At 54.5% G+C, this 27,930-nt stretch overlaps 1 protein-coding gene and 1 non-coding gene across 2 annotated transcripts in view; one reads left to right on the forward strand and one right to left on the reverse strand.

The window, feature by feature from the left end:
* LOC139232811 (voltage-gated potassium channel subunit beta-2-like) overlaps positions 1 to 27,113 on the forward strand; it is a 48,829-nt gene extending 21,716 nt beyond the window's left edge. The window contains exons 6-14 of the mRNA XM_070863305.1: positions 720 to 764; positions 5,073 to 5,116; positions 9,078 to 9,164; positions 13,669 to 13,754; positions 18,151 to 18,271; positions 19,212 to 19,306; positions 20,662 to 20,782; positions 23,724 to 23,812; positions 27,024 to 27,113. Of these exons, the coding sequence (XP_070719406.1) occupies positions 720 to 764; positions 5,073 to 5,116; positions 9,078 to 9,164; positions 13,669 to 13,754; positions 18,151 to 18,271; positions 19,212 to 19,306; positions 20,662 to 20,782; positions 23,724 to 23,812; positions 27,024 to 27,113 (778 nt within the window). The remainder of the gene's footprint in view (positions 1 to 719; positions 765 to 5,072; positions 5,117 to 9,077; positions 9,165 to 13,668; positions 13,755 to 18,150; positions 18,272 to 19,211; positions 19,307 to 20,661; positions 20,783 to 23,723; positions 23,813 to 27,023) is intronic.
* Positions 2,888 to 2,960, reverse strand: trnal-cag (transfer RNA leucine (anticodon CAG)). Its single transcript has one exon. It is a non-coding gene; the product is annotated as a tRNA-Leu (tRNA).
* Positions 27,114 to 27,930: the final 817 nt, after the last annotated feature.

Consider the following 27,930-nt stretch of genomic DNA (forward strand, 5'->3'; position numbering starts at 1 on the left):
TCATTCTGTCTCTTCCTCCTGCTCCTGTGTCCTTCCTCTGTTGCCTGCTTGTGTGTCTCTGTGTCTGAATATTTATATCCCTACTATGAATAAGTTTCTTGCTTCCGAAATCCGATTACCGAGGTGATGATCTGTTTAACTGGCTCTGGTGCTGGATTTGAATGGCTACAAATTTGCACGCGGTGTCGACAGTGCAAAAGATATTTCCTTATTTGCGTTCTGTGGGGTTCCTTTGTTGTCCGGTCCTTTTACAGACTCGATGTCTCCAGTGGGCTTGTTTTCCCCTCCCTGGTCAATCAAGTTCAGGGCCTCATGTAACATCTCCGTGGTTGTTCTGCATGAAATCAGTTTTGGTTCCTGACCACAAGGTGTCCTTAATTGTCCAGCTTAATTCCAAAAGCTTGTATCAATCAATTTTTAATTCATAATCTGCGTTTTTCTGAAAATTAGTAACCTTACTCTTGCGGGCTGAACAGAGGTGTTCCTGCAAAGCGGTCACCCCAGTCTGCATTTGGTCTCCTCCCGGTGTAGAGGAGAGCAACTGATGGGGCAACGCAAATGGTGGTGGTAATGGGACAAGTAAAGGAACAAAAAATGGGTTTGGAGGCCAACAGTAGAATTGTTACCAACTCCCACCATGTAAAGAGTCCTGGGATCTTTCCTAAGTTGAGCGATTAACCACGTTGTACTATTAACCCTTTCTTTCTCTTCCCATGTAGGAGGTCCAGTTTTATCATTACCACCAAGGTTTACTGGGGAGGAGAGTGAGTATCTCATAGAAACATAGAAATTTACAGCGCAGAAGGCCATTTGGGCCCATCGTTTCCCGCCGGCCGACAAAGAGCCGCACGGCCCTCGGTCAGCAGCCCTGAAGGTTACATATAAACCTATGAACAATGACGGAAAGGTAAAGAGCACCCGGCCCAACCAGTCCGCCCCTCACACAACTGCGACACCCCCTTACACTGAAACATTCTACACTCCTCCCCAACCGGAGCCATGTGATCTCCTGGGAGAGACAAAAACCAGATCAAAACCCAGGCCAATTTAGGGAGAAAAAATCTGGGAAAATTCCTCTCCGATCCATCCAGGCGATTGACACTAGTCCAGGAGATCACCCTGGCTGTATTCTATTCCCTGCAGTACTTACCATTATATCTGCACCGGCCAACAAAAGGTCATCCAGTCTAATCCCAATTACAAGCTCTAGGTCTGTAACCCTGCAGGTTACAGCACTTTAAGTGCCATCCAAGCACCTTTTAAAAGTGGTGAGGGTTTCTGCATCCACCACTCTTCCAGGCAGCGAGTTCCAGATCCCCACAACCCTCTGAGTAAAGAAGCCCCCCGCCCCTCAAATCCCCTCTAAACCTTCCACCAACCACCTTAAAACTATGCCCCCTCGTAATAGGCCCCTCCACCAATGGAAAGAGACCCTTGCTATCCACTATATCCAGGCCCCTCAATATTTTGTACACCTCAACGAGGTCTCCTCTCAACCTCCTCTGTAACAATGAGAACAAACCCAGCCTATCTCATGGGAAGCGTGCACATTCCCGTGTGCTGTGTGTTCTAGTTTCCTTTAATTGAATATTGGGAAGACCGAAGCCATTGTTTTCGGTCCCCGCCACAAACTGCGTTCCCTAACCACTGACTCCATCCCTCGCCCCAACTCCTGTCTGAGGCTGAACCAAACTGTTCACAACCTCGGTGACATAGTTAACCCTGAAATAAGTTTCCGGCACCTTCTAAGTTTCTTTTTCATTAGCTGTGATAATATGATCACTCCTTGACAGGAAACTCCGTGACCATGCTCAAAAGGTTACTTAGGAGCGCAGAAAGTGCATCTTTCTATCAGATCACAAGGATAAGTTCTGATGAGGTGGGGCTATTTGCCCATCCTTCTGTAATATCCTACAATTACCCCCCCACCCCCAAAAAAAAATCTTTGTCACTATTACCTTATTGAGAACAACAAAGTGCATTTATATAGCACTTTTAACATAGTAAAATATCCCTGGCACTTCACAGGAATGTATTCAGATAAAAATTGATACCAAGGCAAAGAAGGAGATATTAGCACAGGTAGCTAAATTCTTAGTCAGAGGTAGGTTTTAAATAGTGCCTTAAAGGAGGAGAAAGAGTTGGAAGAGGTTTAGGAAGGGAATTCCAGAGCTTGGGGCCTGGACGGCTGAAGGCTCGGCCGCCAGTGGTGAAGCAGTGGAAGGTGGGAGATACACTCGAGACCAGAGTTGGAGGAATGCTGAGTTCTTGGAGGGTTGTAGAGCTGGAGGAGAAAACAGTGTAGGTCAGCGAGTAAAGGGGTGATGGGTGCATGGGAGTTAGTGCAAGTTAGGATATGATCATGTTCAGTGGAAAAAGCATTGCATAGCATAATACTGAGCTGGTCAGCGTAGGAAGGTCCGAGGTTCCACTTGGTGTTTGCGGAGTTAGGTGGCCAAATCCAGGGATCAAGGGGTATGGCGAGAAAGCAGGAATGGGGTACTGAAGTTGCATGTTCAGCCATGAACTCATTGAATGGCGGTGCAGGCTCGAAGGGCCGAATGGCCTACTCCTGCACCTATTTTCTATGTTTCTATGTTTCTATATCGGCAGCATAACTAAGACCGCCTATTTCCACCTCCGTAACATCGCCTGCCACAGCCCCTGCCTCAGCTCATCCGCTGCCGAAACCCTCATCCGTGCCTTTGTTACCTCTAGACTTGACTATTCCAACACACTCCTGGCCGGCCTCCCACATTCTACCCTACGTAAAACATAGAAACATAGAAAATAGGTGCAGGAGTAGGCCATTCGGCCCTTCGAGCCTGCACTGCCATTCAATATGATCATGGCTGATCATTCACCTCAGTACCCCACTCCCAAATAATGTCTCCGCCCGGGCTCGAACCGGGGACCTTTCGCGTCTGAGGCAAACGTGATAACCGCTACACTACGGAAACCTCTTAAACTTGAGCTCATCAAAAACTCGACTGCCCCGTGTCCTAACTCGCACCGAGTCCCGCTCACCCATCACCCCCTGTGCTCGCTGCCCCGTGTCCTAACTCGCACCGAGTCCCGCTCACCCATCACCCCCTGTGCTCGCTGACCCGTGTCCTAACTCGCACCGAGTCCCGCTCACCCATCACCCTCTGTGCTCGCTGCCCCGTGTCCTAACTCGCACCGAGTCCCGCTCACCCATCACCCTCTGTGCTCGCTGCCCCGTGTCCTAACTCGCAACGCGTCCCGCTCACCCATCACCCCCTGTGCTCGCTGCCCCGTGTCCTAACTCGCAACGCGTCCCGCTCACCCATCACCCCCTGTGCTCGCTGCCCCGTGTCCTAACTCGCACCGAGTCCCGCTCACCCATCACCCCCTGTGCTCGCTGTCCTACATTGGCTCCCGGTTAAGCAACACCTCGATTTCAAAATTCTCATCCTTGTCTTCAAATCCCTCCATGGCCCTTGTCCCTCCCTATCTCTGTAATCTCCTCCAGCCCCACAACCCCCCCCCAAGATGTCTGCGCTCCTCTAATTCTGCCCTCCTGACCATCCCCTGATTATAATCGCTCCACCATCGGTGGCCGTGCCTTCTGTTGCCTGGGGCCCAAGCTCTGGAACTCCCTCCCTAAACCTCTCCGTCTCTCTACCTCTCTTTCCTCCAAGACGCTCCTTAAAACAGACCTCTTTGACCAAGCTTTTGGTCACCTGCGCTAATTTCGTGTTATGCGGCTCGGTGTCAAATTTATCTGTTTTGTCTTATAACACCGCTGTGAAGCTCCTTGGGACGTTTCATTACATTAATCATCGTAGGCGGTCCCTCGTGTCGAGGATGACTTGCTTCCACGCCAAAAAGGGATGAGTTCCCAGGTGTTTCTATGAAGAACCTAATATTCCGGATCCCGAACTACATCCTGAAGGGTGGAAGATGCCTGTGGGTGGATTTTTTTAACGTGGGGTGGCCGTTGCACACCAGCCACCACACGGGGCTTGACAGAGCGAGGTCTTGGTCCAGTGGCAAGGGTTAACCAGGACGACTGGAGACCAGCTCTGCTGCACGGACCCAGTGCGCGCACATATCGCACAGTGTGGGCTGGGCCCGTGCTGCCCCTCGGCCCTCGGATCTCCTGGGCCCTGTAACTCTCGCCTCTCCCGGGCCCCGATCACGTTGCTCTACAGTCTCTCGCCGCTCCTTCGCCCCGACCTCGCCGCTCCTGCTGTACCTGCCCGCGCTCCAATCAGCGACCTGGACCTTAGTGACGTCCAATCCAGCTGCCCTCTTCACAGCCGTCGTTCTCCAACACGCGCTGTACCTTGAAGCAGTGTGGTCCTTCGAAGGTGTGCCACGTTAAAGGCGCTATATAAATACACACAAGTTGTTGTTCCTTTCTGCCCCACACTCACTTCACCTCAGGACGCTCACCCATGCCCTGTCGGGGTCCGCAAGTGCCCGCAGCCCCACCCAGGCCAGTCTGGACGGCCCGATCGTCACCTGTCGGGGGGGGGAGGTAAGGGGGCCACCACAGCCGTGTCTGACCCCATGCGCAATGGATGCCCAGTCTGTGACCCCCCCCTGGGGGTGTGTGGGCGGGGGGGGTGGGTCCCCCCGACTGAATCGTTGGGCGAGGACCTGGGATCGAGCTGGGCCGTGACGCCCTCTGCAGTTGAATAGCCCTCGCCGAACTGGGGCGGGATGGAGTTTTGCTGGCACGGCCCGCTTGTCGGGGCTCACCACCCCCCCCCCCCCCACCCACGCGCAGTAACGGACGCTCACGCTGGTCTTTGAGTACCTGGATAAAGACTTGAAACAGTACCTCGAGGATTGTGGGAATGTTATTAACATCCACAACGTAAAGCTCTTCCTGTTCCAGTTGTTGCGTGGCTTAGCCTATTGCCACAACAGGAAGGTACTACATCGAGATTTGAATCACTTGGGAGGGACATGAGGAGATCGTGACCCCCACGCAAGGGGGTGGGAGGGGAGGGGAGGAAATTAGAGAGGTAAAAAGTGTATCTGCTGCACGGAACCCGCTGTCGGGGCCCGCTCTCAAACCATTCTCCTTCTTCTTTCCACAGAGCGGAGACAGAGAGGGGACTCTCTCGCAAGCATATCATCGAAGGTACCCGCACTCTATCCCATTAAGGACTTGCATTTATATAGCGCCTTTCACCACCTCAGGACACCCCAAAGCGCTTTACAGCCAATGAAGTACTTTTGGAGTGTGGTCACTGTTGTAATGTGGGATACGCAGCAGCCAATTTGTGCACAGCAAGCTCCCACACACAGCAATGTGATAATGACCCAGATAAACTGTTTTTGTGATGTTGATTGAGGGATAAATATTGGCTCCAGGACACCGGGGAGAACTCCCCTGCTCTTCTTTGAAATAGTGGTCGTGGGATCTTTTACATCCACCTGAGAGAGCAGACGAGGCCTCGGTTTAACGTCTCATCTGAAAGACGGCACCTCTGACAGTACGGCGCTCCCTCAGTACTGCCCCTCCGACAGTGCGGCGCTCCCTCAGCACTGCCCCTCCGACAGTGCGGCGCTCCCTCAGTACTGCCCCTCCGACAGTGTGGCGCTCCCTCAGCACGGCCCCTCCGACAGTGCGACGCTCCCTCAGTACTGCCCCTCCGACAGTGCGGCGCTCCCTCAGCACGGCCCCTCCAACAGTGCGGCGCTCCCTCAGCACTGCCCCTCCAACAGTGCGGCGCTCCCTCAGTACTGCTCTGGCAGTGTCAGCCTAGGTTTATGTGCACATGTAGGAAACACAGCAGCCAAACTGCACACAGTTATTCGGACAAATGTAAAGATATGAAAGGACTGGGAGGTTCACGGAGTGGGGCCGGGTTGAAATACGTTTAAAGCAGGCGGGTCTTTTGACACCACATACATGGAGTGTGCACACACACATACTAACGCAGCAAGGACGACAGATTTGGCTCACGATACTAATGATTCTGAAAGTGTAGGGTGTCTGGGAATCCCACACCCCCAGACAGTAATTTCCCGGGATCCCTGTGTGTGCTGTACGTGTCCGCGAGCTGTCACTGAGACACACACGCGTGTAAGAGGTTTTGCCCTTGGTGGTTTCGAATCATCCTCTTACAACAGTTCGAGACACTGGAATTACAGTGGTGAACAGAAATACACAGTTATAGTCAGATCTTTCACTCTCAGCCATCGCAATAGAAACATGGAAACATAGAAAACAGGTGCAGGAGTAGGCCATTCGGCCCTTCGAGCCTGCAACCACCATTCAATAAGATTATGGCTGATCATACAACTTCAGTACCCCTTTCCTGCTTTCTCTCCATACCCCTTGATCCCTTTAGCCGTAAGGGCCACATCTAACTCCCTTTTAAATATATCTAACGAACTGGCCTCAACAACTTTCTGTGGTAGAGAATTCCACAGGTTCGCAATTCTCTGAGTGAAGAAGTTTCTCCTCATCTCGGTCCTAAATGGCTTACCCCTTATCCTTAGACTGTGACCCCTGGTTCTGGAACTCCCCAACATCGGGAACAGTCTTCCTGCATCTAACCTGTCCAATCCCGTCAGAATTTTATATGTTTCTGTGAGATCCCCTCTCATTCTTCTAAATTCCAGTGAATATAAGCCTAGTCGATCCAGTCTTTCTTCATATGTCAGTCCTGCCATCCTGGGAATCAGTCTGGCGAACCTTCGCTACACTCCCTCAATAGCAAGAACGTCCTTCCTCAGATTAGGAGACCAAAACTGCACACAATATTCAAGGTGTGGTCTCACCAAGGCCCTGTACAACTGCAGTAAGACCTCCCTGCTCCTATACTCAAATCCTCTCGCTATGAAGGCCAATATGCCATTTGCCTTCTTCACCACCTGCTGTACCTGCATGCCTACTTTCAATGACTGATGTACCATGACACCCAGGTCTCGTTGCACCTCCCCTTTTCCTAATCTGCCGCCATTCAGATAATATTCTGCCTTCCTGTTTTTGCCACCAAAATGGATAACCTCACACTTACCCACATTATACTGCATCTGCCATGCATTTGCCCACTCACCTAACCTATTCAAGTCACCCTGCAGCCTCTTAGCATCCTCCTCACAGCTCACACTGCCACCCAGCTTAGTGTCATCTGCAAACTTGGAGATATTACATTTATTCAAGTTAAAGCACACACCTGCACCCAGTAAAACACACCCTGGTGGCATAAAGCAGTACAACACACAACTCTGGCCCATCTGAACAGGCTCCTAACGCAAAGTACCCACGACTAAAACACCCCTGCTCGGATTCAAAATTGCCCCACCGAATCTGTCCAACAGAATGTGTGTGCGCCTGTGATCCTTGCCGAAAACCTCCCCACTAAACCCCTAAGGCTTGGTTGGGACACACGACGCCCCTTCACACTATGCGCTGGTCTTAAAGACGTGTGGGCTGGGATAAATGCTCAGCAATTACCCCTCTGGCTTACTCGCTACTTCTCCTGATGAGGCGTATCTTCTGGGTCTGTACCAATCTGTGATATTCAAGTTCGGTCTCAGGGTCAGCCTCCCAGCCGAAGTAGTGAGGCTCTCTTTGCTCCTGGATGGTGGTTCTTTCTCTCCGTCCCAGACGGAGTGACCAGTCCTGATGCGTTGAACGAAGCGCGCAAGTGTGGACGAGGAGAGAGAGACGGCAGCCAAAAAACTGCCCCTCTTATACCTGCAAAATGTTTCTGACTCCCTCGCGCCAAAAATCAATCCTTGGCCCGAGGCAGTGCAACTGAAAGAGCAAAATGTCAAACCTTTTCGGACGGTGTCTTTGTCAACGACCCTGTCCCTCGGGACAAGACTCCAACAAGTCTGGGTGGTCAAAAAGCTTCCTTTGTGTCTTTGAGCACCAACCAGCCTGCCTGATCTCTCACTGATTATGTGACAGAGGCCCCCCGCCCCTCTCCCCCCATCAACCATCTTCCTGCCAGTTCAGCCATCCATTCCTGCCCACCTGATGTGTATTCCTGTGGGACAGGTTTTGACCTGTCCCACGTCGAGCTGTCTGCCCTTGTGCAGTAACAGCCAAGTTAAAAACAACGTCCAGAACTTAAAAGCCCAATAGTTTATGCTCTTGCTGTCGATGTTTTCGCCGAACTCTTACACGGGCCGTACAGTACCAGACGGCAGTGAATCCTTCCCCTTTATCTGCTGTGTGCGCTGTATGTGATACTGAGCCACACACAAGCCAGGCATGGTTTAAAATAGCAGTCAGCATTTCAGCACGGAGCACTAGTTGAAATATCTCGTGCGATTTCTGGGAGAGCCACCCCTGGCTGGACTAGAGCTCCCCCCCCCCCCCCCACCCCAGTGGACCACGGCGGTACTGCAACGGCTGATGTCAATAATAAAGGGTCACGGCGACAGTTTCCTGTCCGGAACCATCGGGGTGGGAAATTCAGGTCTGCCCGAAACGGTTTGCGCCTCCCTGCCTCTGATGTGTTTTCCCCGCCGCTGTGGACGAGGTGGCCTCCTTGCGTGGAAATCCAGCCCGTTGGTATTTTTCTGGGAGCCGGGCCCGGAAACGGGTCCTGATGCGGGCGGGAGTGTGGCGGGGGGGGGGGGGGGGGAGCGCCCCGGAGGGGCAGAGGAGGAGGCCGCCTGGGGCCAATGACGACGTGACGCGTGCATTTGTGCGTCATCGCCTCGCTCCCCTTTGCTGAAAGGGGGCGGGGGCCACTGCGAGCTCCGCCATTCCGTTAGTTGGGTCCACCAGGGCCCGGGGGGGGGGGGGGGGGCGGAGGGGGCGGGTGGTTTCAGCCGGGCCAGTGACATGCCACCCAAGGGTAGGGGAGAGGGGCTGCCAGGCTGCCCGTTGGCGGCCCGGCCGAACTCGGGGGGAGGGGGAGGGGCACAATTGTTGGGGCTGACCTGGCAGTCGGCCAACCAATAAAAAATAAAATAGCGGGTGCGAGCGGCCATTCGACTCTGCCACGAGGCTGCCGTTTTCCGGCAGTACGAGGCCTTTGCGGGAGGCTGAATTTCGGTGTGTGTGTCGGTTACTGGTGTGGTGAGAATATATCACACTCGCATGGTACCGATTAACCCGTGTTTGTGCCCAGGACTGAGGGGATCCCTTGAGCGGCTGCAGTTAAAGTACGTCGACATCGTCTTTGCCAACAGGCCGGACGTGAATGTGCCGTCGGAGGGTAGGTCGAGATCTTGTGATTACCGTCCGATAGAACCCGAGAACAATAGGGTCCGTCCCCTGCCCATCGCAGTGAGGCGGGGGGGGGGGGGGTCGTCTGTGCCCCTGGGGCAGAGAGACGGGAAAACAATTAGTCAGGGTTCCTGCTCCTGATCAGTACCCAGTGACACCGGCTGGAATGTGTGTGTGTGCGAGTGTGTGTGTGAGTGAGTGAGGTGTGTGTGTGAGTGAGGTGTGTTTGTGAGAGTGTGTGTGTGTGAGTGAGTGTGAGTGTGTGTGCGTGCGTGTGTGTGTGTTTGTGAGTGAGTGTGTTTGCATGAGTGTGTGTGTGTGTGTGTGCAAGTGTGTGTGAGTGAGTGAGGTGTGTGTGTGAGTGAGTGAGGTGTGTGTGTGAGTGAGTGAGGTGTGTGTGTGAGTGAGTGAGGTGTGTTTGTGTGTGTGTGTGTGAGAGTGTGAGTGAGTGTCAGTGTGTGTGCGTGCGTGTGTGTGTGTTTGTGAGTGAGTGTGTGTGTGAGTGAGTGTGTTTGCGTGAGTGTGTGTGTGTGTGTGAGTGTGAGTGAGAGTGAGTGTGAGTGAGTGTGTGTGTGTGAGTGTGAGTGAGGGTAAGTATGTGTGTGAGTGTGTGTGTGTGAGAGTGCGTGTGTGTGAGTGTGAGTGTGTGTGAGTGTGAGTGAGTGTGCTTGCGTGCGTGTGTGTGTGAGTGTGTGTGTGTGTGTGAGTGTGTGTGTGAGTGTGAGAGTGTGAGTTTGCATGAGTGTGTGAGTGTGTGTGTGTGCGAGTGTGTGTGTGTGTGTGAGAGTGTGTGTGTGAGAGTGTGTGTTTGCATGAGTGTGTATGTGTGTAAGTGTGTGTGTGAGTGTGTGTGTGAGAGTGTGTGTTTGCATGTGTGTGTGAGAGTGTGTGTGTGTGTGAGAGAGTGTGTGTGAGTGTGTGTGTGTGTGAGTGTGTGTGTGTGAGAGTGTGTGTGTGTGTTCCTCTCCCCTATTTAGACCCTAATTTTCCAGGGAGTAGCATACCGCCTCACACTTATCTATATTGAAATTAACTTGCCGTTTACACACCCAATCGGCACGTTTATTCATCGCGTGTATTTTGTTGCAGTCCCTCCTCTATATTAACTATACAGTCGGTATGACGGAGCGTGCCTGTACCCTGTGTAACTCCGGGAATTGTAGAGACCGACACACAATGTCCGATTAACCGTGCAGACTCTTGTTTGTATAACCGAAGTTGAAATCCCCCATACAGGCAGTGATTATACTCAGCTCAACAAAGCAAATACCTAAAGGTTCCCTTTCTCTGCTGCCCAGACCCAAGTGCTGGTCAGGCCTACCTTGCCCCGGGTAATCGCACCTCAGTGACCAAACTGAGGGCTCCTCTTTACTGCATTTCATCATCATCATAGGCGGTCCCTCGTGTCGAGGATGACTTGCTTCCACGCCAAAAAGGGATGAGCTCCCAGGTGTTTCGATGACGGACCCGATATTCCGGATCCCGAACTACATCCTGAAGGGTGGAAGATGCCTGTGGGTGGATTTTTTTAACGTGGGGTGGCCGTTGCACACCAGCCACCACACGGGGCTTGACAGAGCGAGGTCTTGGTCCAGTGGCAAGCGTTAACCAGGACGACTGGAGACCAGCTCTGCTGCACGGACCCAGTGCGCACACATATCGCACAGTGTGGGCTGGGCCCGTGCTGCCCCTGGGCCCTCGCCTCTTCTGGGCCCCGAACTCACGCCTCCCCAGGGTTTTTGTCTTTTACTGTTCTAAACATATTTTGTCAGGCTTAGCTCATTAATACCAGCCATCTCACAGTTTCCCAATTCTATAATGACAGCCGCCCTCTTGCAGTACCCCGCCCATCCCTCGCAAAGGGGGTAAGGGCTATCTCCATCCCTCTTAATCCATTGTCTTCAACGCCTTCTGTCCGCAGGTACCTACGCGCCCCGATCGAGAATCTTCTGTGTGGAAGGTATTTATTCACCAGCGGCACGCTCTTTAATGTGTCCTTCGGGGGGAGGGGTCATTGGGGAGGGGTGGGGCAGGGGAGGGGTGACTTGGGATGGGTGGGGTGGGAGAGGGGTGACTTGGGATGGGTGGAGTGGGGGAAGGGTGACTTGGGATGGGTGGAGTGGGGGAGGGGTGACTTGGGATGGGTGGAGTGGGGGAGGGGTGACTTGGGATGGGTGAAGTGGGGGAGGGGTGACTTGGGATGGGTGGGGTGGGGGAGGGGTGACTTGGGAGGGGTGGGTGAAGGGGGGAGGCGGGGGGGGAGGAGTCATTTGGGAGGGGTGGGGCAGTGGGAGGGGTCACTTGGGAGGGGTGGGGCAGTGGGAGGGGTCACTCGGGAGGGGTGGTGAGGGGGAAGGGGTCACACGGGAGGGGTGGGGCAGTGGGAGGGGTCACTTGGGAGGGGTGGGGCGGTGGGAGGGGTCACTCGGGAGGGGTGGGGCAGTGGGAGGGGTCACTCGGGAGGGGTGGGTGAGGGGGGAGGGGTCACTCGGGAGGGTGGGTGAGGGGGAAGGGGTCACACGGGAGGGGTGGGTGAGGGGGGAGGGGTGGGCGAGGGGGGAGGGGTCACTCGGGAGGGGTGGGGCAGTGGGAGGGGTCTCTCGGGAGGGGTGGGTGAGGGGGGAGTGGTCACCCGGGAGGGTGGGTGAGGGGGAGGGGTCACTCGGGAGGGTGGGTGAGGGGGAAGGGGTCACACGGGAGGGGTGGGTGAGGGGGGAGGGGTGGGTGAGGGGGGAGGGGTCACTCGGGAGGGGTGGGGCAGTGGGAGGGTTCACTCGGGAGGGGTGGGGCAGTGAGAGAGGTCACTCGGGAGGGGTGGGGGAGGGGGAGGGGTCACTCGGGAGGGGTGGGGGAGGGGGGAGGGGTCACTCGGGAGGGGTGGGGGAGGGGGGAGGGGTCACTCGGGAGGGGTGGGTGAAGGTGAGGGGTCACTCGGGATGGGTGGGGGAGGGGTCACTCGGGAGGGGTGGGTGAGGGTGTGGGGTCACTCGGGAGGGGTGGGTGAGGGGGAGGGGTCACTTGGGAGGGGTGGGTGAGGGGGGAGGGGTCACTCGGGAGGTGTGGGTGAAGGTGAGGGGTCACTTGGGAGGGGTGGGGGAGGGGTCACTCGGGAGGGGTGGGTGAGGGTGAGGGGTCACTCGGGAGGGGTGGGGGAGGGGGGAGGGGTCACTCGGGAGGGGTGGGTGAGGGTGAGGGGTCACTCGGGAGGGGTGGGGCAATGGGAGGGGTCACTCGGGAGGGGTGGGGGAGGGGGGAGGGGTCACTCGGGAGGGGTGGGTGAGGGTGAGGGGTCACTCGGGAGGGGTGGGTGAGGGTGAGGGGTCACTTGGGAGGGGTGGGTGAGGGGGAGGCACTTTGAGCACAAGACCTGCTGCTCACACGAGCAAACGGACAATGACGGACAGGTAAAGACCATCCAGTCCCTCGAGCCTGTCCCACACAATCCCGATACCTTGTGTATCACAACACGTACACTCCACCCCACCTGAGACAGCGTGATCTCCTGGGAGAGGCAAAAAAACACATTAAAAACCCTGGCCAATTTGGGGCAGGGGGGGAAATCTGGGAAATCCCTCTCCGACCCATCGAGGCAATCGAAACTACTCCAGGAGTTCACTCTAGCCCTGAATTCCCTGCAGTACCTACCTTCTGTCAGTGGTGATCTCTGCCGCAGACAGATACAAATCCAGCTTTCCCTTGAAGGAATTCAATGAGCCTGCATCCTCCACGCAAAACGGCAGCTTGTTTCAGAGGTCTACTATTCTCTGGGAAAAGAACCAGAAAACTTAGTTGGGAACCCGTGAATCCCAGATGAATCTTGGGCAACAGCATAATTGCAAGGGGGATAGAGTATAAAAGCAGAGAGGTCCTGCTACAACTGTACAGGGTATTGGTGAGGCCACACCCGGAGTACTGCGTGCAGTTTTGGTCTCCGTATTTAAGGAAGGATATACTTGCGTTGGAGGCAGTTCAGAGAAGGTTCACTCGGTTGATTCCTGAGATGAAGGGGTTGTCTTATGAAGAAAGGTTGAGCAGGTTGGGCCTGTACTCATTGGAGTTTAGAAGAATGAGAGGTGATCTTATTGAAAGGTGTAAGATTCTGAGGGGGGCTGGACAGGGTGGATGCAGAGAGGATGTTTCCCCCTCGTGGGGGAATCTAGAACTAGGGGGCATCGTCTCAGAATAAGGGGCCGCCCATTTAAAACTGAGATGAGGAGGAATTTCTTCTCTCAGAGGGTCGTGAATCTTTGGAGAGCTGTGGAGGCTGGGACATTGAATATATTTAAGGTGGAGATAGACAGATTTTTGAGCGACAAGGGAGTGAAGGGTTATGGGGAAGTGGAGCTGAGTCCATGATCGGATCAGCCATGATCTTATTGAATGGCGGAGCAGGCTCGAGGGGCCGAATGGCCGACTCCTGCTCCTATTTCTTATGTTCTTGTGTTCTCTTGATGGTGTGATGCTCACGATGCGATTCCCTCCGTCTTGTGCAGAGATTGTCCGCGCCATGACCTTCGTGATAAACCAGGGTGAAGCGATGTACTGGGGCACCTCACGGTGGAGCACGGTGGAGATTATGGTGAGTGGCTCCAAAACAGAACCCACTGGGGGCTTCCTCCCCCGTGGCAGTCAGATGGTTCGTCCCCAGAGAGTTTGAGAGGGGGGGGCGCAGCGGACCATGATCGCCATTGGTCGGTGGTTGAGTGACACCAACAGCAATGTGCATTTCTATATCGCCTTTAATGTGGTACAGCGTGAGGTACTCCCATCTGATACTTCCCTGGCCAAAGACCAGGCCGCCCTAAGTGGAGGAAGTGCATCCGGGAGGGCGCTGAGCACCTCGAGTCTCGTCGCCGAGAGCGCGCAGAAAGCAAGCGCAGGCAGCGGAAGGAACGTGCGGCAAACCAGTCCCACCCTCCCTTTCCCTCAACCACTGTCTGTCCCACCTGTGACAGAGACTGTAATTCCTGTATTGGACTGTTCAGTCACCTGAGAACTCACTTTTAGAGTGGAAGCGAGTCTTCCTCGACTCCGAGGGACTGCCTATGATGTTGATGACAACTTCACAGGAGCGATTATCAGACAAGGTTTGACCCCCGAGCCACATAAGGAGATACAGGTGTGACGTCCGAAATCCGGGAACGTCGGGACCGAGGCCGTTCCGGATTCCGGGTGTTTCCGGATTTTGGAACGTCTTTGCCTGGGCCAAGGAAGGGAGGTAGGGGAGGGAGGGACATCGGAGGTCGGGCGAGGCCAGGGGAGGCCGGGCGGCCAAAGGTCGGGCTGAAGGTCGGGGGGTGGGGGGTCGGTCGGGCTGAGGTCGCGGGAGGTCGGGCGGCTGGAGGTCGGGGGAGGTCAGGGGAGGTCAGGGGGAGGGTCGGTCGGGATGAGGTCGGGGGAGGTCAGGGGGAGGGTCGGTCGGGATGAGGTCGGGGGAGGTCAGGGGAGGTCAGGGGGAAGGTCGGTCGGGCTGAGGTCGCGGGAGGTCGGGAGGTCGGGCGGCTGGAGGTCGGGGGGGGTCGGTCGGGCTGAGGTCGCGGGAGGTCGGGAGGTCGGGCGGCTGGAGGTCGGGGGGGGTCGGTCGGGCTGAGGTCGCGGGAGTTCGGGCGACTGGAGGTCGGGGGGGTCGGTCGGGCTGAGGTCGCGGGAGGTCGGGAGGTCGGGCGGCTGGAGGCCGGGGGGGTCGGTCGGGCTGAGGTCGCGGGAGGTCGGGAGGTCGGGCGGCTGGAGGTCGGGGGAGGTCAGGGGAGGTCGGGGGGAGGGTCGGTCGGACTGAGGTCGCGGGAGGTCGGGCGGCTGGAGGTCGGGATGGGTCAGTCGGGCTGAGGTCGCGGGAGGTCGGGCGGCTGGAGGTTGGGGGAGGTCAGGGGAGGTCGGGGGGGGTCGGTTGGGCTGAGGTCGGGCGGTTGGAGGTCGGGGAGGTCGGGGGGAGTCAGTCAGGCTGAGGTCGCGGGAGGTCGGGCGGCTGGAGGTCGGGGGGGGGTCGGTCGGGCTGAGGTCGCGGGAGGTCGGGCGGCTGGAGGTCGGTGGGGTCGGTCAGGCTAAGGTCGTGGGAGGTCGGGGGGGGTCGGTCGGGCTGAGGTCAGGGGAGTCCGGATTTCGGAACATTTTCCAGTTTTTGGATGACCCCACCACGGATCGGCTCGGTGTCCAGATTCCGGTAGTCCGGATTTTGGACGTCGCACCTGTATTAGAATATTAGGGCTGGACTTTCGGCTTGGCTCATTTCGGGGCGGTAACGTTTGCCCCCGGGAACATTGGGCAGCTGGGCCCCGAGTGTTGGGCGGGGCGTTAAGGGAGGCGTTACACACCTCTCTCGGGGCGCTAGGCTGGCTGAGCATGGGAAGATCCCGAGCTAAACAGCCGGCCTGGGAGCGCTGTAAGAGAGGCCTGGGGAGAAAACAAAAAACCTGAAAAAAAACCACCAAAAACATTCTCAACATATAACTCATGTCACCACAACATAAATTGCAAGAAAAATAAAATAAATTACAATCGGCATTACTTAGCTCACTGCGGTCGTTACAAGTCGGACCGCCCGCTTTCACAGGCGGTCCCACTAGGGGGCGCTACGGGTCGGACAGGACTCACAAATCGAGCCAGTGACACACCTCTCCCATGCGGTGATCTCCGCGACCCGCCAAAACCATCCTCAAAAACACCGGCGGGCCACTGGAGGCTGGCCGCCCGCCCGGAAAACCTCACCGCCGCCATTGCCGCCGTTCCGGGGATGAAAACAGAGGCGGACATCACCGGTAGATCCGGCCCTTAGGACCTAAAGCTTGGGTCAAGGTGGTAGGTTTCAAGGAACATCTTAATGGAGGAGAGGCGGAGAGGTTCAGGGAGTCCCAAAGCTTGGGGCCCAGGCAGCTGAAGGCACGGCCGCCAATGGTGGAGCGATGGAAATCGGGGAGGAGTAAGGGGCCAGAATTAGAGGAGCGCAGAGATCTCGGGGGGGGGGGGGGGGGGGTTGTGGGACTGGAGGAGATTACAGAGATAGGGAGGGGGTGAGGGCCATGGAGGGATTTGTGAACAAGGATGAGAATTTTTGAATCGAGGCGTTGCTTAACCGGGAGCCAATGTAGGTCAGTGAGCACAGGGGGTGATGGGTGAGCGGGACTCGGTGCGTGTTAGGACACGGGGCAGCGAGCACAGGGGGTGATGGGTGAGCGGGACTCGGTGCGAGTTAGGACACGGGGCAGCGAGCACAGGGGGTGATGGGTGAGCGGGACTCGGTGCGAGTTAGGACACGGGGCAGCGAGCACAGGGGGTGATGGGTGAGCGGGACTCGGTGCGAGTTAGGACACGGGGCAGCGAGCACAGGGGGTGATGGGTGAGTGGGACTCGGTGCGAGTTAGGGTACGGGGGCAGCGAGCACAGGGGGTGATGGGTGAGTGGGACTCGGTGCGAGTTAGGGTACGGGGTAGCGAGCACAGGGGGTGATGGGTGAGCGGGACTCGGTGCGAGTTAGGGTACGGGGCAGCCGAGTTTTGGATGAGGTCAAATTTTCAAGACTGGAACTATCAACTCAGATGCCTTCTCAATCCTCCTACATTTACAGGGTGTTAGAATATCAGAAATAGGAGCAGGAGTTGGCCATTCGGCCCCTCGAGCCTGCTCCGCCATTTAATGAGATCACGGCTGATCTTCGACCTCAACTCCACTTCCCCACCCGATCCCCATAATCCCTCGATTCCCCTAGACTCCAAAAATCTATCGATCTCAGCCTTGAATATATTCAACAACTGAGCCTCCACAGCCCTCTGGGGCAGAGGATTCCAAAGATTCACCACCCTCTGGGTGAAGAAGTTTCTCCTCATCTCAGTCCTAAATGGCCGACCCCTTATCCTGAGACTGTGACCCCTGGTTCTAGACTCCCCAGCCCGGGGGAAACATCCTCCCTGCATCTACCCTGTCAATCGCCCTCAGAATCTTATGAGATCACCTCTCATTCTTCTAAACTCCAGAGAGTATAGGCCCAGTCTACTCAATCTCTCCTCATAGGACAATCCCCCCATCCCAGGAATCAGTCTGGTGAACCTCTGTTGCACTCCCTCTATGACAAGTATATCCTTCCTTAGGTAAGAAGACCCAAACTGTCTATTGGAATCTAATTTTTTGTCACTGTATCAATGCTCCTGGCTCACCCCTCCCCTGTTAGTAACTCTTGGCCCCGTCTGCTCTCTCGGGTGGATGTAAAAGATCCCATGGCCTCTTTTTCAACCGAGGCCAATATTTAGCCCTCAGCCAACATCACCAAAGAGGTTATCTGGTCATTATCACATTGCTGTTTGTGGGAGCTTGCTGTGCGTAATGTTGGCTCCCCGCGTTTCCCACAATACAACACTTCAAAAAGTGCGTCATTGGCCGTAAAGCGCTTTGGGACGTCCTGAGGTTGTGAAAGGCGCTATAGAAATGCAAGTCTTTTATCTCTCCGTCAGTCCCTCCCTGTCCCTATCTGCCTAGCTGTGTCTCTGTCTCTGGCTCACTCTTGTCACCCCTCCCCCCCAACCCCCCCCCCCTCTAGATTGCTATCCAGTGGGAGGTGCGTGTGTGGGAGATGGGAAAAGGGGTAACTATCCAGCCAGCGTACACTCTATAGGCTCCTGTCTGATGAAATTTGCGACGTTCAAGAGAATGAGGGATATAATTGGAGGGGAGGAAGGAACGAGAGATATAATTGGAGGGGAGGAAGGAACGAGGGATATAATTGGAGGGGGGCAGGAATGAGGGATATAATTGGAGGGGAGGAAGGAACGAGAGATATAATTGGAGGGGAGGAAGGAACGAGGGATATAATTGGAGGGGAGGAAGGAACGAGGGATATAATTGGAGGGGGCCAGGAATGAGGGATATAATTGAAGGGGAGGAAGGAACAAGGGATATAATTGGAGGGAGGGTTGAATTGGTTAAAGGGTGTGACAGGATTCATGTCCTTTTGACTCACTGTGCCCTCCATGTCCCTTTCCCCTCAGGAAGCTTACGCCATTGCCCGACAGTTCAACCTGATCCCTCCGTCCTGTGAGCAGGCTGAGTATCACCTCTTCAATCGCGAAAAGGTGGAGACACAGCTCCCCGAGCTCTACCACAAGATCGGTGAGTGTTAGGGACACCTCCCTCATCTCAGCACCTCACGCACACCGCGACCCCTCAAACCTGCCTTGGTCACTCGCATTCTCGCCTCTGACTCTCAAACACTCTCACTCCCTCTGTCGCGCTCTCTCCCTCCCTCTCCCCCGCTTTCTCAATATCACTCCCTCCTCTCTCACTTCTTCTCTGCCTCTCCATCTCCCGCTCCCCTCCTTCTCACTCTCTCTCTCCCTCCCTCTCTCTCCCTTCCCCTCTCTCTCTCTCTCTCTCCCCCTCTCTCCCTCTCTCTCCCTTCCCCTCTCCCTCGCTCTCCCTTCTCTTCTCTCTCTCTCCCTCTCCCTCTCTCTCTCCCTCTCTCACTCCCTCTCTCGCCCTCTCTCTCCCTTCCTCTCCATCTCTCTCCCTCTGTCTCGCCCTCTCTCTCCCCCTCTCCCCCTCTCTCTCTCCACATCTCTCGCCACCTCCCTCTCCCTCTCTTCCCCCTCTCTCTCTCCGCCCTCTCTCCACCCCCCTCACTCTCTCCCCCCTCTCTCTCCCCCCTCCTCTCTCCCCCTCCTCTCTCCCCCTCTCTCTCTCCCCCCCTCTCTCTCCCCCTCCCCCTCTCTCCCCGCTCCCCCTTTCTCTCACCCCTCCCCCCTCTCTATCCTCCTCTCGCTCTCTCTCTCCCCCTTATCTCTCACCCCTTCTCTCTCTCCTTCCCCACTCTCTCTTTCTCCTCCTCTCTCTCTACCCCTCTCCCTCTCCCTCTCACCTCTCTCTCTCCACCCCCCCCTCGCTCCCCCTCACTCTTTCTCCATCTTTCTCTCTCTCTCTCTACCCCCTCTCTCTCCCTCTCACCCTCTCTCACTCTCTCTTCCCCCCCGCTCCCCCCCTCGCTCCCCCTCTCTCTTTCTCTCTCCCTCTGCCTCACACCAGGCCTAACCCTGTGCTCCGTGTCTCCTCCCAGGTCTAGGAGCAATGACATGGTCGCCACTGGCGTGCGGCTTAATCACTGGAAAGTATGAAGACTGCATTCCGGAACATTCCAGGGCTTCGTTACCGGTCCGTTACTGCCACAGAAAACTTTTAACACAAAATTCCTGAAAACTCAGCCCAATGATAACGCAAACCTTCACCCAGTGTCAAGATTACAGAGAGTTAGATACCCTCTACACTGTCCCATCAAACACTCCCAGGGCAGGTACAGCACGACGTTAGATACAGAGTAAAGCTCCCTCTACACTGTCCCATCAAACACTCCCAGGGCAGGTACAGCACGGGGTTAGATACAGAGTAAAGCTCCCTCTACACTGTCCCATCACACACTCCCAGGGCAGGTACAGCACGGGGTTAGATACAGAGTAAAGCTCCCTCTACACTGTCCCATCACACACTCCCAGGGCAGGTACAGGGGGTTAGATACAGAGTAAAGCTCCCTCTACACTGTCCCATCAAACACTCCCAGGGCAGGTACAGCACGGGGTTAGATACAGAGTAAAGCTCCCTCTACACTGTCCCATCAAACACTCCCAGGGCAGGTACAGGGGGTTAGATACAGAGTAAAGCTCCCTCTACACTGCCCCATCAAACACTCCCAGGGCAGGTACAGCACGGGGTTAGATACAGAGTTAGATACCCTCTACACTGTCCCATCAAACACTCCCAGGGCAGGTACAGCACGGGGTTAGATACAGAGTAAAGCTCCCTCTACACTGTCCCATCAAACACTCCCAGGGCAGGTACAGGGGGTTAGATACAGAGTAAAGCTCCCCCTACACTGTCCCATCAAACACTCCCAGGGCAGGTACAGCACGGGGTTAGATACAGAGTTAGATACCCTCTACACTGTCCCATCAAACACTCCCAGGGCAGGTACAGCACGGGGTTAGATACAGAGTTAGATACCCTCTACACTGTCCCATCAAACACTCCCAGGGCAGGTACAGGGGGTTAGATACAGAGTAAAGCTCCCTCTACACTGTCCCATCAAACACTCCCAGGGCAGGTACAGGGGGTTAGATACAGAGTAAAGCTCCCTCTACACTGTCCCATCAAACACTCCCAGGGCAGGTACAGCACGGGGTTAGATACAGAGTAAAGCTCCCTGTCCCCAACGATGTGCCTCTCCTCCAGTCTCTGATGGCCTCCACTGACTGGGTCTGCCTATTTACTCATCTCCCAGACGATGACAATCTGTGCTCCCTCAATCCGGGACAGTAGAACAAGGCTTGAGACCAGCTCACGTGTGACCCTTTACCGCCACTTTCAGGCCCATCGGTCTGGGCTGGCCTGGTCCCAGGGTTGAGAGGTGAATGGTCAGAGTGCAGTCCAGCCTTGCTGTTTGGCACCTCCCTGCTCCAACCCCGGCGCGCGGCGCGGCGTTTCCCGGTGTGACCGTGCCTGTCCTTCGCCCGCAGGGCTACGAGTGGCTGAAGGAGAAGATAACCAGCGAGGAGGGCCAGGCCCAGCAGGCCAAGCTCAAGGAGCTGGAGCCCATCGCCGAGAAGATGTCCTGCACCCTCCCTCAGCTGGCCATCGGTGAGCCTGCGTACCTCTCCGGGGGGCGGGGAAGGGGACATTAATCAACGGGAGAGACCGTCCAATGGGGCATGGGGGTTACGGGGCGGTGGGGTACGTGGGGAGGACAGTCTACACTGCTCGGTAACCACCAGTGGTGGATGGGGTGCCAATCAAGCGGGCTGCTTTGGCCTGGATGGTGTCGAGCTTCTCGAGTGTTGTTGGAGCTGCACATAATCTAGGCCGACACGCCCAGTGCAGTACTGAAGGAGCGCCGCATTGTCAGAGGTGCCATTTTTCAGATGAGACATTAAACCGAGGCCCTGTCTGCCCTCTCAGGTGGACGTAAAAGATCCCACGGCCGCTATTGGAAGAAGAGCAGGGACGTCCTGGTGCCAATATTTATCTCTCGACCAACGTCACTAAAAAAAACAGATTATCTGGGCCATTATCACACTGCTATTTGTGGGAGCTTGCTGTGTGCAAATTGGCTGCCGCGTTTCCCAACATTACAACAGTGACTACGCTTCTAAAGTACTTCATTGGCTTTATAGCACCTTGGAGGTCCTGATGCCCACTTGTATGCAAAGCTCCCTGAGCCACAACTGACATCCTCTGGCCTGTCTGTCATGTGCTCACCAGCTTGCCAAGGGTTTTATGGTATAACCCACCGGCACGGCCCATACCCACCCCGAGCCGCCAGGACCGAAACCAATCCCTTGGCCAATCCCCAAAGGGATTCTGTCCAGTGGGAGTGAATGGGAAGAGGTTTGGGGCCATTGGGATTGTGTACAATGGGAGTGAACGGGATGGGGTTTGGGTCCATTGGGATTGTGTACAATGGGAGTGAATGGGACGGGGTTTGGATCCATTGGGATTCTGTACATTGTAAGTTAATGGGAAGGGGTTTGGGTCCATTGGGATTGTGTACAATGGGAGTGAATGGGAAGGGGTTTGGATCCAATGGGATTGTGTACAGTGGGAGTGAATGGGAAGGGGGTTGGGTCTATTGGGATTGCGTGCAGTAGGAGTGAATGGGAAGCGGTTTGGGTCCATTGGGATTGTGTACAGTCGGAGTGAATGAGAAGGGGTTTGGGTCCATTGGGATTGTGTACAATGGGAGTAAGTGGGAAGGGGTTTGGGTCTATTGGGATTGTGTACAGTAGGAGTGAATGGGAAGGACTTTGTGTCTATTGGGATTATGTACAATGCGAGTGAATAGGAAGGGGTTTGGGTCCATTGGGATTGTGTATCGTGGGAATGAATGGGAAGGGGTTTGGGTCCATTGGAATTATGTACAATGGGAGTGAATGGGAAGGGGTTTGGGTCCATTGGGATTCGGTACAATGGGAGTGACTGGGAAGGGGTTTGGGTCCATTGGAATTGTGTACGGTGGGAGTGAATGGGAAGGGGTTTGGGTCCATTAGGATTGCGTACAGTGGGAGTGAATGGGAAACGGTTTGGGTCCATTGGGATTGTGTACAATGGGAGTGAATGGGAAGAGGTTTGGTCTACTGGGATTCTGTACAATGGGAGTGAATGGGAAGGGGTTTGGGTCCATTGGGATTGTGTACAATGGGAGTAAGTGGGAAGGGGTTTGGGTCTATTGGGATTGTGTACAGTGGGAGTGAATGGGAAGGGGGTTGGGTCTATTGGGATTGCGTGCAGTAGGAGTGAATGGGAAGCGGTTTGGGTCCATTGGGATTGTGTACAGTCGGAGTGAATGAGAAGGGGTTTGGGTCCATTGGGATTGTGTACAATGGGAGTAAGTGGGAAGGGGTTTGGGTCTATTGGGATTGTGTACAGTAGGAGTGAATGGGAAGGACTTTGTGTCTATTGGGATTATGTACAATGCGAGTGAATAGGAAGGGGTTTGGGTCCATTGGGATTCGGTACAATGGGAGTGACTGGGAAGGGGTTTGGGTCCATTGGGATTGTGTACAATGGGAGTGAATGGGAAGGGGTTTGGATCCAATGGGATTGTGTACAGTGGGAGTGAATGGGAAGGGGGTTGGGTCTATTGGGATTGCGTGCAGTAGGAGTGAATGGGAAGCGGTTTGGGTCCATTGGGATTGTGTACAGTCGGAGTGAATGAGAAGGGGTTTGGGTCCATTGGGATTGTGTACAATGGGAGTAAGTGGGAAGGGGTTTGGGTCTATTGGGATTGTGTACAGTAGGAGTGAATGGGAAGGACTTTGTGTCTATTGGGATTATGTACAATGCGAGTGAATAGGAAGGGGTTTGGGTCCATTGGGATTGTGTATCGTGGGAATGAATGGGAAGGGGTTTGGGTCCATTGGAATTATGTACAATGGGAGTGAATGGGAAGGGGTTTGTGTCCATTGGGATTCGGTACAATGGGAGTGACTGGGAAGGGGTTTGGGTCCATTGGAATTGTGTACGGTGGGAGTGAATGGGAAGGGGTTTGGGTCCATTAGGATTGCGTACAGTGGGAGTGAATGGGAAACGGTTTGGGTCCATTGGGATTGTGTACAATGGGAGTGAATGGGAAGAGGTTTGGTCTACTGGGATTCTGTACAATGGGAGTGAATGGGAAGGGGTTTGGGTCCATTGGGATTGTGTACAATGGGAGTGAATGGGAAGGGGTTTGGGTCCATTGGGATTGTGTACAATGGGAGTGAATGGAAAGGGGTTTAGTCCATTGGGATTGTGTACAATGGGAGTGAATGGGAAGGGGTTTGGGTCCATTGGGATTGTGTACAATGGAAGTGAATAGGAAAGGTTTTGGTCCATTGGGATTGTGTACAATGGGAGTGAATGGGAAGGGGTTTGGGTCCATTGGGATTCTGTACAATGGGAGTGAATGGGAAGGGGTTTGGGTCCATTGGGATTCTGTACAATGGGAGTGAATGGGAAGGGGTTTGGTCCATTTGGATTCTATACAGAGTTTTTATTCATGCGCTGGGCATTGAGATCTTCTCTTCTTGTGTCTGCCCCTCAGCCTGGTGCCTGCGTAATGACTCAGTGAGCTCCGTCCTGCTCGGTGTGTCGGACACAGTGCAACTACGCGAGAACCTCGGAGCCATTCAGGTGAGCGTCCGTTACTGGCGGTATCAAAGTCGGTAACCACGGAGAATCATAGACTGGTTACAACAACAACTTGTGTTTATATTGCGCCTTTAACATAGTGAAACATCCCGTCGGGTGTTTGTTTTTACACGCTACCTTGATTCGTTTGACCTCGGGAATTACAGAGGAAAGGACGACACGTGGTTGAAAATGTAGGCCCAGTGTCAGTTTTATTGAGCAAAAACCGACTAAAACTACAGGACTAGATTCCTGAGAGAATTGACTGAAGACATACAATCACCCATCCAGTTTATCGCTGTAAGCGTGGATCATTGGTCCTTGGTCATTGGTTCCTTGACCATGGCCGCTGTTCTCAGTTCTGTCCCTTCCGTATCCGTTCCGTACCTCGCTTTGGTAAGGTACCACCCTTCGCCTCTGAGCCTCTTCCAGCTCGCATACGTATATCCACGTTATGAATAATCCCCCGCTGCGCTGCGGTTTTCGACAATGTGTTTGAATCGATACGTTGTTTATGGTGACCTTGTTTGACTGAGCACCATCGGAGCAGGCCGGGAAGCGGAAGGAGCAGTATGGAGGCATACCGCTCCAGGGAGCAGCACGGGCTGGAGCAGGAGAGCAACGGCAGCGAAAAAGGACCTCACCAGGATCCAGGTCGGTGATTGGAGCGCGGGCAGGTACAGCAGGAGCGGCGAGGTCGGGGCGAAGGAGCGGCGAGAGACTGTAGAGGGACGTGATCGGGGCCCAGGAGAGGCGCGAGTTCGGGGCCCAGAAGAGGCGAGGGGCCCAGGGGCAGCACGGGCCCAGCTCACACTGTGCGATATGTGGGCGCACTGGGTCCGTGCAGCAGAGCTTGGTCTCCAGTAGTCCTGGTTGACCCTTGCCACTGGATCAAGACCTCGCTCTGTCAAGCCCCGTGTGGTGGCTGGTGTGCAACGGCCACCCCACGTTAAAAAAATCCACCCACAGGCATCTTCCACCCTTCAGGATGTAGTTCGGGATCTGGAATATTAGGTCCTTCATTGAAACACTTTTTGACGTGGAAGCAAGTCATCCTCGACTCGAGGGACTGCCTCTGATGGATGGTTTGATTGACTGCATCATCCTCATAGGCGGTCCCTCGTGTCGAGGCTGACTTGCTCCCACAGCAAAAAGGGATGAGTTCACAGGCCTCGTGAGCATCCCTGATTATAATCGCTCCACCATCGGTGGCCATGCCTTCTGTTGCCTGGGCCCCAAGCTCTGGAACTCCCTCCCTCAACCTCTCTATCTCTCTCTCCTCCTTTGATCAGCCATGATCGTATTGAATGGTGGAGCAGGCTCGAGAGGCCGTATGGCCTACTCCTGCTCCTATTTCTGATGTTCTTCACCCTCTTTGACCAAGCTTTTGGTCACCTGTTCTAATATCTCCTTATGTGGCTCAGTGTCAAATATTCCTGAGAAGCGTTTTGGGATGTTTTACTACGTCAAAGGCGCTATATAAATGCAAGTGGCAGTTAGATGTAATGTTGGATGAGAATTTTCACTGGGGGGCACCTTGGGTCAGAGATTATCACCCTTCAGGCCTAGTTTTAAGTGCACTGCGGACAATAATGTAACGTCCTTTCTCGCTTGGCCATCTGGCTCTTGTACGAAATGAGTTTTGAAGTCTCTGCCTAGTTCTCGTTTCGTCGTGGGGCCCACAGCAGTCCAACCAGCACCTACTTTCCATCCTCGCTCAGAGAGTCCGCAGACTGACTGGTGCAGGAAATGGAGATGTGGCAAACGGTTGCAGGAGAGGACTGATTCTCTGTATCTAATGTTACTGTACCTGCCCTGGGAGTGTTTGATGGGACAGTGTAGAGGGAGCTTTACTCTGTATCTAACCCCGTGCTGTACCTGCCCAGGGAGGTTTGATGGGACAGTGTAGAGGGAGCTTTACTCTGTATCTAACCCCGTGCTGTACCTGCCCTGGGAGTGTTTGATGGGACAGTGTAGAGGGAGCTTTACTCTGTATCTAACCCCGTGCTGTACCTGCCCTGGGAGTGTTTGATGGGACAGTGTAGAGGGAGCTTTACTCTGCATCTAACCCCGTGCTGTACCTGCCCTGGGAGTGTTTGATGGGACAGTGTAGAGGGAGCTTTACTCTGTATCTAACCCGTGCTGTACCTGCCCTGGGAGTGTTTGATGGGACAGTGTAGAGGGAGCTTTACTCTGTATCTAACCCCCTGTACCTGCCCTGGGAGTGTTTGATGGGACAGTGTAGAGGGAGCTTTACTCTGTATCTAACCCCATGCTGTACCTGCCCTGGGAGTGTTTGATGGGACAGTGTAGAGGGAGCTTTACTCTGTATCTAACCCCGTGCTGTACCTTCCCTGGGAGTGTTTGATGGGACATTGTAGAGGGAACTTTACTCTGTATCTAACCCCGTGCTGTACCTTCCCTGGGAGTGTTTGATGGGACATTGTAGAGGGAGCTTTACTCTGTATCTAACCCCGTGCTGTACCTGCCCTGGGAGTGTTTGATGGGACAGTGTAGAGCGAGCTTTACTCTGTATCTAACCCCGTGCTGTACCTGCCCTGGGAGTGTTGGATGGGACAGTGTAGAGGGAGCTTTACTCTGTATCTAACCCCGTGCTGTACCTACCCTGGGAGTGTTTGATGGGACAGTGTAGAGGGAACTTTACTCTGTATCTAACCCCGTGCTGCGTTTGATGATGACATTGGGTACTTGAAATGGAAAGAGGTCCATTCATCAACACTCACATCTCACATATCGAGTAGGTTGGGCCTATACTCTCTGGAGTTTAGAAGAATGACAGGTGATCTCATTCAAACATACAACATTCTGAGGGGGATTGACAGGGTAGATGCAGGGAGGATGTTTCCCCCGGGCTGGGGAGTCTAGAACCAGGGGGTCATAGTCTCAGGATAAGGGGTCGGCCATTTAGGACTGAGATGAGGAGAAACTTCTTCACTCAGAGGGTGGTGAATCTTTGGAATTCTCTGCCCCAGAGGACTGTGGAGGCTCAGTCGTTGAGTATAGTCAAGGCTGAGATCGATAGATTTTTAGACTCTCGGGGAATCGAGGGATATGGGGGTCGGGCGGGAAAGTGGAGTTGAGGTCGAAGGTCAGCCATGATCTCATTGAATGGCGGAGCAGGCTCGAGGGGCCGACTTACTCGATCTTCTGGCACGCTCTAATATCTTCATACTTTCCTCCTTTGTCCTCCTAGATCCTTCCTCAGATGACTCCGCAGATAATCGACGAGATCGACTCTGTGTTGGAAAATAAGCCCCTGGGCAGGAGAGGCTCCAAGGCTTAGAGAGGAAGCTCGGGTCTGGGCAGGCTCCTCACACCTTCGCCCACCTCTCCCACCTTCAGTCAGGACATGTGCATCCTTCTTGCTTGACCCCTGGTTCTCGGGTAACACGGAGCAGCAGCGGACCCATGTGACCACTGTCCAATCCTATTACTTACATAAGAACATAAGAAATAGGAGCAGGAGTCGGCCATTCGGCCCCTCGAGCCTGCTCCGCCATTTAATACGATCATGGCTGATCTGATCATGGACTCAGCTCCACTTCCCCGCCCGCTCCCCATAACCCCCAATCCCCTTAATGCTCAAGAAAGTGTCTATTTCTGTCTTAAATTTATTCAATGTCCCGGCTTCCACAGCTCTCTGAGGCAGCGAATTCCACAGATTTACAACCCTCTGAGAGAAGAAATTCCTCCTCATCTCAGTTTTAAATGGGCGGCCCCTTATTCTAAGATCATGCCCCCTAGTTCTAGTCTCCCCCATCAGTGGAATCATCCTCTCTGCATCCACCTTGTCAAGCCCCCTCATAATCTTATACGTTTCGATAAGATCACCTCTCATTCTTCTGAATTCCAATGAGTAGAGGCCCAACCTACTCAACCTTTCCTCATAAGTCAACCCCCTCATCCCCGGAATCAACCTAGTGAACCTTCTCTGAACTGCCTCCAAAGCAAGTATACCCTTTCGTAAATATGGAAACCAAAACTGCACACAGTACTCCAGGTGTGGCCTCACCAATACCCTGTATAACTGTAGCAAGACTTCCCTGCTTTTATACTCCATCCCCTTTGCAATAAAGGCCAAGATTCCATTGGCCTTCCTG

The sequence above is a fragment of the Pristiophorus japonicus genome, chromosome 20 (genome assembly GCF_044704955.1).
Source record: "Pristiophorus japonicus isolate sPriJap1 chromosome 20, sPriJap1.hap1, whole genome shotgun sequence".
Taxonomy (NCBI): Eukaryota; Metazoa; Chordata; class Chondrichthyes; family Pristiophoridae; genus Pristiophorus; species Pristiophorus japonicus.